The sequence below is a fragment of the Poecilia mexicana genome, unplaced genomic scaffold (genome assembly GCF_051168715.1).
Source record: "Poecilia mexicana isolate PSO_F unplaced genomic scaffold, ASM5116871v1 scaffold_5, whole genome shotgun sequence".
Classification (NCBI taxonomy): domain Eukaryota; kingdom Metazoa; phylum Chordata; class Actinopteri; order Cyprinodontiformes; family Poeciliidae; genus Poecilia; species Poecilia mexicana.
In genome coordinates, this window is record NW_028263374.1 from 16,644,810 (window position 1) to 16,658,881 (window position 14,072).

Genomic DNA, 14,072 nt, shown 5'->3' on the forward strand with positions numbered 1-14,072 from the left:
ATGTGAGAATTTATTGTGGTCTCACTAAATAACATTATAAAACCTGGAGTTTTAAATTTTATGCCATATATTAAAGCTTAAACAAATGATTAACTTTATAAGCATCATTAATGCCTTGGAGACAAAAATGACAAGAAAATTGTATCATTGGAGAAATATTTATTGAAATAAATATGGTATGGATACAGATTGATATATATCACATAAATACTGAATTAAGGCAGTATTCTTTTTTGTTTGTTTTTTTTAGAAAAACTCCACCCAAATGTTTAAGATTTAGTTTCTATCCAGCTGTTACATTTTCAGGAAAACATTGTAAATAGATTCTCCTAATAAAACCTCCTGTCAGTAAACAGACAGGCAGGTTATGGTCCAAGTATTTAGCACACCTTATAACACTACCTTAGGATTGTATTGTTCTCATGCTGAATCAAGTGTTTACATCTACTGATATATCAATAATACTCAGTCATATAGATTACTGTGAACATGTAGTATTTACATTCTCAAAAATGAGCTTCGGTTATACTGTGAAAAGATATATCGATATATAAAAATTTAGGATTTAAAGATACATTTCATCTTATTTAGGATTAAATCCAGTCCTCTACGGAGCTTTTAAAGCCTACCAACACAATACAACTTCGTTCTACTATCTCAGTGGAAAAACTGAAGGGTGAGTCATGCTAGGTCATATCTATCATACACACACAGATTTAAACATTATTCTGTACAGGAACTCTATTAGAAACGATAAACATATTTAAAGTCAACACCAAAATCGGTCTGTTTTCATCATTCTTTAGCAAACTCATATGACTGCATAAGAAACAGTTTAATAGTTGGTTAGAGAGGACACGTGTCACTTTAAGTCCCAGTTGGTGGGACTGTTCATTAATTGGATGATAAAACTAGTGTATATTCTTAAGGAAAATCTCAGGGTTTCATGATGCGCAGAACACGAAACACACTTTGAGTTCCACCACTATTCTTCTAAAATTTATCAACACAAACAGAAGACAGCACACAAAAAATACATTTAGAGTGTTAAAAGTACACAGTATTGATCTGTAGGAGCTCAGAGCATGCACCACCTCAAGATGGCTTGTCACCTTCTTTCTTCAGGCGGCTTCAAAAGTTAAAAACAGAGTCACAATTTACTGAAAATCTACAGAATACTCCAGTCCAATGTGATTCAAACAGTGAGACAAAAACAAAGATAACAAACGCTACCCTGAAGATCTGTTTGTCTTACTCTGGTACTTGTACAAAAGTAGAGTATATCCAAATTAAAGGATGTACTCTACTTTAAAGCCTGGCGGGCCACCAGGCTTTACTTGTGCTCCCACCAGGCTAAGCATTACTTATTTATGCAAGTCTTTTTAATATGTTTGCATTTTTTAAGACTTTACAATTGGTGTTCACGTATTAATCTTCCAATCTTTCATTAAAATAATTAAGTGATATTTTCAAATTTCCTGTCAACTTTAAACATTTTTTAACTCAAAAACACGACAAGCAGCAGGATGAATGACTGCCCTAGCGCCCAACCACCGAGCTTAGCAAGTTTTCTAGGGAAAACCTTGGGTGATATTTCAAGTAGAGCTGAAACGATTAATCAAATCAATCATGAAGAATCGATTATTGAAGTAATTGTCAACTAATTTAGTAATCAATTACCAGTTTACTGGAGTATACAACCTCAAAAAGGGCCATTTGCAGAAGGAACAACATATTAACAGCAGTACTTAAGTTAAAACTAAACAAAAATATATGCATTTAGCACTTGAGAAAATAAACCCTTTAGCTTTACCTGGTTCAAACTCTGTAAAAGAAAAATATCAAATAAGCAACTTTTGCTATCTAATTATTGATTGGTTAGTCAAAAGAGTCGACAGATCAGCCCTAGACTGAAGCAGAAAAGGCTGAGGTTTTCACATCTTGATGTTAGAAGTACCTTTTGTAGCTGCACATGCATCCATGCAACAAACTGAAATAGGTTATTGAATTTTATGCAAGAAAATATTTTTCATTTTTTAAAACAATCTGTAGAATGTGTAAATTTTTTGAATAGATTAATCATTAAATATTCCTCCATATTCACCATATGGAGGAAGTCAAGAACTGAACAACTGATAACTCAGTAGCTGTTTTCATGATTGCGTAGACCATAAGATAGCTACAACATATTTTCTGAGAAACCGAAAGTCATAATTCAAAACTCAGCATGTAATTAATCTATATTTAGGCTTTTGAATTTCAGTTGAATTAAATTACATGAATAAAGAATCTTATTCTCATTTAGTGAGATGTATCTGTAAATTAAGTGGATTTTTGATGGTATAAAATCTGCTTAAAAATGCTCACCTGTAATAATCTTCCTGACTTGGCAGAGGGCCTCCGTGCAGGTGATGCCACTGCTGCTCCATTGCCATCCGCTGCAGCTCTGCAGACTGAGCATGCATGGCTTGGAGCTGATGTGAGGCAGACATGTGAGGAATTGGTCCCTGAAGCTCTCTAGGATATGCAGCTCCTGGAAAAAAAAACACAACAAAAAACACTAATTAGAACCAGCAGAGCAAGGGCTGCAGAAGGAGGTGAAATTACGAACCAAACAGTGGATGGCGCAGCATCTCATGATCATGAGGGAGATCGGCGAGTAAGGGGTTTGGGATTGGACCAGCAGGGAAGGGAAATCGAGCCAAACGTGGTCCTGCGGCCAGCGGGTCGACCAGAGGATGAGGACTTGAACCTGAACGAGGGTCACGCATGAAAATAACTAAGTTTCAAACCTTCGGACAGAAAAAGTGCCAACAACTCGACCTCACCTTGACCTAGGGGGTCCTGCTGGTGGAGGTGCAGGTGGGAATGAATGTGAGAGTGCTGGTGATGATGAGGGGTGACGTTGAGCATCTGCAGCCGGGCGGCTGGATCAGTCGCCACGGAGGCCATCCTCTCAGCGTGAAGCCGCTCCGCAGTCAGCCTCTCGGCGTAACTCAGCTCTGGGCGCATCTGAGGCCCAGCCAGTGCCAGCCTCTCGCGCTCCAGGTGGCTCAGCCCCGGATGGAAGGGGGCAAAAGGGTGCGACGGCCCGGGTATGTGGGGCAGAGCCAGCGCTCCATGTCTAGCAAAGTGCTCCAGGTGGTTGGCTGACGGGTGAAGGGTTTCCAGGTCTGGGGGTTTGACCTCGAAGCCGGGCTTCATTCGTTCGCGCAGCTCCCGCTCCCTGAAGTTCCTGAGCTCCCGCTCTCGGAGGCCGGGGTCCGTGCTGTACAAGCCGGGCATGTGATAGGCCAGCAGGGGGTCGCCTGGGCTCAGCGAGACGTAGAACGGATGGTTGCGGTTGGAGGGGGACATGACGTGGGGCCGAGCATAGTCGTTCAGGCTGCGCATGGCCGGCGTGTCGGGGCCGATGTACGGGGGCACGGCCGCAACTGTGGTGGGGGGCTGGTCAAAGGAGGGCCGGCCGTGGATCTGAGCCGTCATCTGCACTTCACTCAGGCGACTGTCATGGGAAGAGCTGGATGCTCTCTGAAAAAAAAAATAAAAAATACAGTCAGAGAAATGTTTATACTACTAATTAAACCCGACAGCAATGAGACTTCTGAGTGTTTACGTCCTCAAAGTCACCCGCAAACGCAAAAAAGAAAAATTTTAACATTTATTCAGCAACAGGAGCTGACAGTATCATCACAAGATCATAAGTTGATGGGAGTTAATAAAAAGAAAGAACTAATAGCGATGGCCTTTTGGTGAAGCATTAAGATCTGTAGGGAAGGCTGGTCTGATGGGTAGTCAGAGCCAGTAGTGGTGAAATTGTGATGTGATGCACTTCACCGACAGTGATTTTCAGCCATTGTTTACGTCCTGTGTCTGGCTTTATCTGGGGCAGAATTATGACGCCAGTCTCACATCAGTAACAAAAAAGTTGGATAAAATGCGACATGACCATTCAGACGCTTTGAAAACAATCGGATGCATATCCGAATTAGTACCAAGTATGGAAATAGCACAGATCGGAAGTTTTTGGGGGCAAAAAATGTGAATTGGACCAATTTGGGGTGAAAAAGCCAAATACAGGTCGCATACAAGCAAAAAAAAAAAAAAAAAAAAAAATTAATGGAGTTAGGTCGCATTTGCCTAGTGCGTGACCATAACTTACAGAGTTTCTATCCGTCTCTCTCTCCCGCTCTCTGTCTTTCTCTCGCTCACGTTCCTGCCGCGCGCTGAGCTCAGCCTCCCTCCTCATCCTTTCTACAGCCTCCTCCCGCTTCTTGGCCAGCTTGGAGGAAGACAGCGGAGTAAAGAAAAGGTCTGTCCTCGCACAGGAGTTGTAGCCTCGATCCAAGTGTTTTATAAACCTGCAAGACAAAGTAACAAGAAGATTTAATGAGCACACAGCATCAATATATTTTTTCTAAAGCATTAAAGAAGACCTATTATACAAAATTCACATTTTGTATGTTTGTACTTCCATTTGGGTCTCAACTGTTTCTAAAAGCAGCATCCAGCAGCTTTTTGGAAATTAGTTAATGTAATTTGGTGTCTGGAAATCGAGTAAACTAATTTGTTAAGTCACATTCGATGAGCACTGTGCCATCACCTAGCAACCCAAGCAGAGCTCAAGCACATTTAGCAAAAACAATGATGTAATGAACATCTTAACATGTTAGGATAGGATTAACTGTTCAAATATACATAATAGTAGGGCTGTAGTGATACAATAACCTCACGATACGATACAATACACGATATGATATATATTTCGATATTCAGCAAACGATACAATTCAATACACTTTTGCGATTTTCTGAAAGATTTTAGAGGGACAGAGTGATTTTGGTGACATTTTGTGACTGTTATAGAGTTGGATTGAATTAATTTAACTGAAAACTGATTAAAAGCACCAACTAAATAATACCTCGCTCTGGTTGGACATGGACACAGACTTAAAAGTCGACAGCTGGACAAAATGAATCAAAGAAGTGGTGAGAAAACAGGTTTCTTTTAATTGAAGCAGTACAAACTGTAGCTTACATGCATTTGTAAAGTAAATAAAGTGCACCAAGTACCTGATCTGAATAGTTTGATACTTTTTTAACCTTGACACTTAAAATCTGAAGGAATCACTCTAAGCCTGATGACCTAATCAAACTCCCGGCGAAGCAAGCAGTGAGTGAGCAAGGTGACAGTTGGATGTTACGATACTTGCAGATGAATATCGATTTTTTCTAGGAAAGAAAATATCAATATATATATCGCAATATCGATATTATTACACAGCCCTACATAATAGATTGCCTTATAATGCCTGCAACAGTTTTCCCCCACATTTTTTTAATGTATTTTATTGGTATTTCATGAGACAAAGCTGCATTATTCTTCTCAGTTTACGGAACGACTCTAAACATACCTTGCAGACTGACTGGCGTGGCTCGCCATGTTGACAACAGTGGGCTCTGGTGAGGGACTCCTTGGAGGAGACGGCGGGCTCTCCGGCTCCTCCACCTCATCCAGCGGCTCTTCTTTAATCTGAACTTGTGATCCTCCGGCAGCAGAGTTTGGAGAGGGTCTGGGTGGGTGCGGTGGGAAGGATGGCTGCAGGGTCGGAACAGGGCCGGCAGCGGAGGATGTGAGAGGGAGCGGAGCCGGAGCCGCTGGGAGGGACAAGGCCCCACTTTTTCCAGGGTGGCTCTGCACCTGAGACGACACTGGAAGTTGGGATGGAGCCGAATGTGGAGGCAAAGGATGAGGCATGAGCTGCAGAGGAGGGGGAGGGGCGCCTGGAGGGTGCTGGTTGGGGAGAGAGTTGAGGGGCTTCAGAGCAGGAGGTGGTGGGAGGTTAGAGGGCATCTGGGGGAAAGGTGCTGCAGATTGGTGAGGCAGCTGTTTGTGTGACGGTGGGATTGGGGTTGTAGGAGGGGGCTTGACTTGAGGTGGGTGCGGCAGCTGAGCATCCCTAAAGAAGGGCACAGAGCGCGGCGGAGTGTGAGGGGGGGAACCGTTCGGCTGCGTGGGGCCGAGAGCAGGTGAGAAGTGCGGCGCAGGAGCGAGAGGCGTGTCCAGACCCAGCGCTGCTGGCTGCGGCCTTGGACCAGAGACCGGCGTTGCTCGGCAACCTGAGCCGGCCGTGGCAGGGGATTGAGCAGCTCCACCCTGTGGAGGGTCTGGGGAGGATGAAGGGGGGCTCTGAGCCGGGTCAGCAGAGGTTAGGCTTTGTGACGGTTGAGGAGGAATGGGAGGGTCCTGAGAGGGGACGGCTTGGAGGACTGGCACGTCCGTCGGAGTCGCAGCACCGGCCTCAGCTGGGGCCCCGCTGGGCTGGGCAGAGGAGTCCGAGTCGCTCTCGTTGCCCTGCTGAGGGCTGGGGATGCTGGGAGAGGAGCTGCGGTTGTCCTGGTCGATGTCTTTGGTGTCACTGCCGTCGTCCTGAGCGCTGCGGCTCTCTGAAGAGCTTTCCTCCTCTGCCTCTCCCTCTGACCGAGACCCGCCTCGTGGATCCTTCAAGAACAAAAACTTGATTCATATCGGAGAACAAAACATCAAAGCAAAAGTCCATGTAAGGTTAAAATATCTCCTCTCATCTAACAGCTTCAAGGGAAGGCGTTGTTGAGCAGGAAGGAAGGATAAAAGGATAGATGGATAAATAGTAAATAGTACATGAAGGGTTGTAATATTTAGACAGTGGAGTAGGGAATAATGTGTTTATACAAATATTTTTTACACCCTCTTATTTTCTGTTGCCATGCTCATCCAGATCTGAAAAATCCTGAAATTAAATTCCCTGAAGCTGATCTCCAGCCTCGCATAATTTGTTCTGCTGATGATGGAATGGAGAACGTTGTGGTGAGAAAATTAAATTAATCATTCAAACATTAATCCCCCTGATATGCATCAAAGGGTGCTGTGAAGACATCAATTTGTCGTGATAGTGTAATTTCTTATCAGTAGTTAAACTGAACGACTTTCTGCTTTTATCTGATTGGACTGCAGATTCAGGCTATTCCACTGAGCCTGTAACTGTCTCTTTGCTTCCTGTAGTTAAGAGAATAAATTTAAAGTGCCTTGATCTGGTGTGTTCTGTGAGCTGCAGAATTTACTTGTGGAAGTCTTTTACCTGTGTCTTTGGCCTTTTAGGTGTCATCTTTTCAGGTTCATCAGACTCCAGAGCAGGACTTTCCCGCACACGTTTTGCCGTCTTTGGCACCGTTACCTCCTCTTTTATCTTCTGCACAAAAAGCAAAATTACACATAATTACACTTCAGTCTTCACTGCTAGTTCTTACTCTCATAAAACATCCCCTCTCAGACTAAAGAAGTATCTAAGCAACCTGTAACCTTATTTAAAAACACAATAATAGAAGTTTTACAAAAAACAAAAAAAAAAACAGCTTATTTCTCTTTTGAAATAGTGATGTATAGATAAGTTTATTATTTGGTTATGACCACACGATGCTCACCTTGTTTATTTTTTTTGTGGAGTCATTTTTATGATCCGCACAGGATCTTAAGGAACTAGAGATTCCTCCGGTCTGGTTACCAGACTGTGAATCCTCTGTGTTCGGAGAGCCAGTGAACCTCCTGAGGCCACTTCTTAACGACGTCAGCTGCTTTAAAACACAACCAACAGTAATTATTGCTTCAAACAACAGCTGAAGCCAGATCACTTGCAAAATGTTGTGTTTCCTGCATTAAAAATATTTGTTATAAAGCCTAAATTGTGCTGGGCTTCATTTGAGCCAATATGAAGACAAGAGCTTACAGGTGCTCTGCTCTGTCGAGTCCTCATGCCATGCTTGCTGTTCAACTCTTCTTCCACTTTCACAGGTTTGAACATAAAGGAAGCGTTCCCAGATTTAGAAGCAGGCGGCAGACATCCGTGTTTGTTTTCGTACGTGCGGCAAGTCGTGCAGAGCAGAGAGTTGTCTCTCCCGACCTGGTGCCAATCCTTAGAAGCTGTTTGATAAACAACGGCTTTAGGTCCACGTTTCAGAAGCTGGTTAAAGCTCTTTCCTTCTGCTGAAGAACCTACTTGTTGTTCCACAGTGGCTGCAGCTCTTTGCTTCCTGTTCGCTGTCTTCACTGTCGACATCATCCTCGCTGGCAGAACTGGCCTCAACTGGAGAGGGTAAGCGTCACGTGTGTAAATTCAGGAACATTTTGTGATCAAATTTGTTCCTCTCCATTCAACAGGAAGCATTAAATAAAAATATAGGTGAGAAGAGCGCATACACTGATCATAGGCTTCAATATCTTTTTAAAAACACCTTTGAGCAGTGTGATATATGATGATACGACAAATAACTTTAATCAGGGTTGTAAAAATACAATTTGGTTAACAAGTATAAAGTTATGATAAATTTTCTCTAAAAATGTTCAAACTTAACTTTATAGCTCCAGATATATGGGCATACATCTTCTTCAATATGCAGTTTACATTTCCAAACTAAATTGGAGAGAAAAACACTTTTTGCAGCCATTAACAAGATAAGATTTTTCTTGCTCGAGCCTTTGTGTATTATTTGACTGTGAGGTAGGGCTGTATAAATAAATCGATTTGGCGATATATATCGATATTTTCTGCCCTCGGAAAGTATCGATTTTTCATCCGCGAGTATCGATCCATAGGGGTCCATAGCCTGACAGCTCTTTTTGTCTAGTTTGTTACGGCGTAGCAGCCAGACTCCGCCTCCCTCAGTCTAACTTTCAACTCGAGCTTAAAGTGCACATTATAAACTACACACCAGTTTTTAAATTGTGTTAATAGGTCAAGTATAACCGGAGTTATGCTAAAATTAGTAAACCATATTTTTCCGAATGTCAGAGAAATGTCAAAAGCACCGCCATTCCCCGGCTTTTCCGATTATGTGAGAGGGAATGAGCTTCCAAACGTAAAAAACGAAACATTAGATTCCTGTGTTTTTGGACATGTAAAATCTTCAATAAATAACAATGGGCTGTATTTTGTTGCTGAGGAACGAAGTAAAGTTGCACAACTAACCGTGAAAGAGAAGCGGAACGGAGCAGCTGCAAAAGCAGTGAAGTCGCGAAATTAATGCAAATTTTGACTGGTAGCATTCACTTTGTAATTAGTTTTTAGCTTAGCAGTTTCTGTTCTGTATATAAAGGATTATCTGAAGAATGAACATGGGTTGATAACATCCGGGCGCGCAGCGGCGTTGTGTTTTGAGCAGGAAGACGAAGAGGAAAAACCCCCAGCCGGAATCCGCGGCGCAGTGAGAGTACGATGAGATCCTGGCAGTCTGAGAGGCAGCTACTCAGAGATCCAAGCAGGGGAATAGCGGCGCTGCGTAGCTGCAGGGAGTCATCACTACGGGGTGAGGCGGAGCCACTACTTTAGCAGTTAGACGAAAGCAGCTTACAGCCACGGCTAACTCCGGGAGCCACGGTAGAAAAGCCTGTTTCCCCATAGTCCAAAAGACTGCATTTGTGGCTGCATTTTTACTCCAAAATGCAGCCACAGTGTCCAAAAGAAAAAAACATAAGTCACTAAAATCACTCTGTCCTTCTAAAATCTTTCAGAAAATCGTAAAAATGCAGTGAATTGTAGCGAATTGTATCGCTCATCAAATACCGTGATACATATCGTATCGTGACCAGAACATCGTATATTGTATCATGAAATTATTGTATCACTACACCCCTACTGTGAGGATTAGAGAAAATCAACAAGAGATATAAAAAAGAACAACTAAGTTGTTATATAATACAAGAAATAAAAAACAACCAACAGTCAAATCTGTCTTGAAAATCTGTCCCTGTGATTAATGTATGCAAACTTCTCATCGGCACAATAAAATCAAAAGTGAAACCGACCTGAATAGTTTCGAGATGGAGGGTTGACATTAGCCGCTGCGGATCGAGTTTTCGCTTTGCGAGAGGACGGCTGCCGGCGTTGCTGTCGATAAGCTCTGGTCCCGGCGGCCTCTGGGGTTTTCTTCCAGTGGTAATAAAATGTGATCAACTCTCCCTGATGGCAAACATGATTATTATTAAAACATTGTAATTGTTATTTACATACCAGTAACAAAGGGAAAACATGTTATATATGCCAAGAAACTAATCAAAACTACACACTTACAGTCTTCATGCTGGGGAGAAAGTCTTTCCGGATGCGAAAGAAATTCTTTCCGTACTGCCTCAGACCTTTGATGAAGCGTTTCTGAAAGACAAACAGGAAAAAATGAGAAATTAAATCAATTTTCTCAATGAATCACTTAGGAAGTATCTTAATTAAGATTATTGATCAATTAATAGTTTATGAAATGTCTGTAGGGTTGAAGGAAGGCTGGTGCCTATCTTGGGTGAGAGCCAGGCTTTAGTTTGGACAGGATGCCAGTTCATCAAGGGGACACACAGAGAAACAAAGGACAAGCAACCACGCACGCACGCGCGCACACCTTAGGACAGTTCAGATCTATCAACCTCACAGTGGTGTTTTTTAGCAGAGTTGGGAAACTGGAGGACCCGGAGAGAACCCATGCATGCACATAGAGAACAAGTATGCTCCATGAAAAAAGTCGCCAGGCTGGGATTCAAGCCCAAGACTTTCTCAATGCAAGAAAATCTCTCGAATTGAACCATTTCAAAGAGTTGTCTCACCACATCATCTTCTGACCAGGATTTTTCAATCAGTTTGGGCAGAGGCCTCTTGACCAGACGCTGCAGAGCTTTGGCTGCATCATAATGGCTTGCATGGAGCTAAAATTGAGATGGGAAAACTGTCAACATATTTTTTGCATATTTGCACTGAAATTGCATCATTTACTCAAAGTTACACAACACAAATTTTGCTCCGCACCATGTTGAGAGCGTTCAGCGTGGTATCATCACGGGAAGCTGCCAAACATCCATCCTCTGTGGATCCGCCATCACACATTCCTGCAAATGCTGCCATGCTCCTAAAAAAGGGCCAAAGTCATGAAATATTGTGCGAAATGCGTTATTGAGAATATGTTTTAATTAATAAGCTTATAGTTTAATGTGCTTTGGAAACAAAGATGTATGTTTCCAGTATTACGCTGAACATAAAGCAATAAAGGTGCACTGAGAGGGCGACTGACCTGGCTGCTCTCAGGTACATGAGAAGGTCACAGTCATTGACTCCAGGTGTCCACATGAGCTCCTCATTGTCCGTCTGGGTCTGTGCACTAGGTGCTGGCCGCGGCTGCAGCTCTGGGAGCTTAGCCTGCAGGACAAACAAAGAGGGAACTGAAGGAGCTCCGACACTTCTAAGCAAATAAAACTAAAAACCAACATGGGAAGGCGTTACTGGAACAAATTCCGAGATTGTGCCTGACTGTATTGAATAAAAATGATACAAAAGAAGCTCATTACTCTCGCTTGCGTCCAGCTCTTTCAGTCATTAACTATTCCTCATGGCCATAGATATGGGTCAGCACCAAAGTGCTCAGAGGAAGCTAAGGAAATAACTAAGGAAAAATGCAGACTCAAAACATCAAGACCCCATCTGAGACTGGAACCTAGCATCATCTTACTGGGAGGGAGCAGCGCTAGTGGCTGCTACTATGTGTTGCATAATGGGTTTCTTAATGGATAATAGATTCCATAAGATGCTGAAGATATTTATGGTAGTTGCCTTGTGGTGCAAATGTATCAATATCATTTAAAGCACATGGGTCAAGAGGCTGAAGGAAACTCTGGAGGATCTACAGGGATACACAGCTCAGGTGGGAAGAGCTGTTGACAGAACAACTACTAATCTTTCATTGCACAAACCATGTCATAATGGAAGTGTGGCAAGAAGAAAGACAGTGTTCAAAGAAAACCACAGGAAGTCATGTTTACCACAAAACAAGTAAGGAAACAAAGCAAAAATGTGCAAGAGTGAAACCAACCTTTTGGCACACATGCATAATGTTATGAGTTATGACAAACTAACACTGCACATCACCCTGAACAAGCTGTGAAACATGGTAATGGAGGCATCATGCTGTTAAGATATATATTTTTTATTATTACTTCTGAAGGGAAAGGGAAATGGACTGAGCCAAATGCCAGGCAATCCCACAGGAAATCTCCGGGAGATAAAACAACATGACAACAGACCCGGATATACAGCCAGAGCCACAATGTCAAAACATTTTCATGTCTGCATTAATAAGCTCTGACCTAAATCAATTTGAGAAAATGTTAGTAGACTTAAAAATTGTTGTTCATGGATGGATGATCTCCAAATAACCTGATATTATTTTGGAAAGAAAAAAAATGGGCAAAAGTTTGGCATGTGCAAAGCTGCAGGAGACACAACCCAAAAGAGTTGCTGCTGTAATTGCACGGAAAAGTAAATGTGCAAAAGACTGACTCAAGAAGGGGCGGCATGCAAATGCACTCCACACTTTTTAGATTTATTTGTGAAAAATGATTGAAAGTCCACTTCCTTTGTGGTCTGCCCAACAAAATATGCAACAGTTTATGGTTGCAATGTTACAAAATGTGGTGGGGGAAAAAAATCCAGTTTTTGAAATGTACAGTATGATACATGTCAATGAAAAAATATGAGCAGATTGCTGCTTTTAAAGCTTTTCAACAATGAAAGGCTCAAAGGCTATTTTTAAATAATATTACACCTGAAATACTTTAAATCATTTTCTTACAACCACTCAATAAGCATTTACAGTTACCTGGTGACTTGGTCCCACTCTTATTTCACCTTGTGTGCTGTTCAGGCTCCTGAAATAAAACAAAATTCAACTTACAACAGCATTTTGAAGTATATAAAAGGATTTCTATGTAAATGAAACTGAGTGAAAGCATATCTATCGTTACAGTACAGTCAATTATTATACAGTATATGCAGGCAAACAGTATGATCGAATATGCCTCCTGTATCATCTGAGGCTTTCCTCACATCGCCTGGCACTGATTTCAGCTACAGATCATCATCCCGCCCCTCGCTCCTGTGATCCAATCTCAGCTCACAGTTTCTTCTATTACATGAATGAAATCCGACTCCACAGCGGCTGCAAAACACTGTCAATCAATCACGCATAAGCTGCTAATTTTTACGGTCACCATTACTAGAACAGTGTGTGCTGTTCGCAGATCTTAACAAGTTGGCAGTAAAGCACGCTGTGTCTACCTGTTTAGTAAAAAAAAACGGCAGCTAAAGTGTGCTATCGGTAATAAACCGTAAAGGTTAGCATCCATAAGACGTTAATGTACATTAGCAACGAGCTGCACAGATAGGCGCTTAGCCTCAGGGTGAATTAAACAGCTGGTTCACTAAATGTTTAAACAAGTGCTCAGTAACAGAATAATTTAAATTATGCCTCGGGATACAAGTGTTAGCCACATTAAAGCGAGCAAAGAGGCGTTTTCCCAGCGGGAGCCGCTAGCTGCTAACGAGGTAACATCTAGCTTGTTAGCCACACACGAACTTCGTGACCACTGACACTCCGGCTATTAAACACGAACGGCCCTCAAAGTAACGCCGCCGGACACGAAAAGAAGCATTTAACACACACTGACCACAAACGCAACGCGAATGACAAGTTATTGAAGTTACCTTCGCGGACTGAACAGGTCGTCCATGTCGACGGATGTTTGGTTGGCTGTGGCTTGTTGACACTACGCAGCACAGTGGGCGAGACACACACACGCATACACACCAACTGTGCGAATCCCCCATTACATGGCAATTCAAAATGGAGGCGGTGTAGTGTAGAGACTCGCTCTATTTTTTCAGTGCAGTGACCTCAACAGCCACAGCGTAGCGTTCACATTTTAATCTGGATGTACATTACTGAGCATGTGCCGCAGACACGCTGGGCTTCATCAACACTTACTGCTGCTGTTGCTGCACAGTCAGCCATGAATCTTAACAGCTTTATCATACTGTGTGTGCACTGTTGCGGTCATTAACACTGTTATGCAAGACATTCCTTCCGCGAATACGACTGTCCCTCTTAATAATCTAAGAACTGCTGCTGGCATCTTATTACCCTTTATTGGTTTTCAAAAGAAACATTTTTATTAAAACCAAAAAAAAAAGGAAAATGAGCATTAGAACTTATTTGAATTTTAAAGTT

The 14,072-nt window shown here is 42.4% G+C and overlaps 1 protein-coding gene across 2 annotated transcripts; it reads right to left on the minus strand.

The window, feature by feature from the left end:
• Nucleotides 1-139: 139 nt before the first annotated feature.
• On the minus strand, nt 140-13,749 carry rereb (arginine-glutamic acid dipeptide (RE) repeats b). Of its 2 annotated transcripts, none has more exons than XM_014982144.2 (17): nt 13,550-13,749; nt 12,666-12,714; nt 11,085-11,209; nt 10,823-10,922; nt 10,624-10,722; nt 10,103-10,183; nt 9,838-9,991; nt 8,033-8,119; nt 7,763-7,956; nt 7,461-7,610; nt 7,118-7,228; nt 5,414-6,501; nt 4,163-4,361; nt 2,829-3,531; nt 2,612-2,752; nt 2,368-2,533; nt 140-1,129 (listed from the first exon to the last, which is right to left on the minus strand). In XM_014982144.2, exons 1-17 carry the CDS (start codon nt 13,573-13,575, stop codon nt 1,096-1,098), a joined length of 3,507 nt encoding a protein of 1,168 aa, XP_014837630.2. In that variant the 5' UTR covers nt 13,576-13,749; the 3' UTR covers nt 140-1,095. The 2 variants fall into 2 exon arrangements, with proteins under 2 accessions (XP_014837630.2, XP_087861781.1); XM_088005655.1 differs by lacking the exon at nt 13,550-13,749 and adding an exon at nt 12,893-13,477.
• Nucleotides 13,750-14,072: the final 323 nt, after the last annotated feature.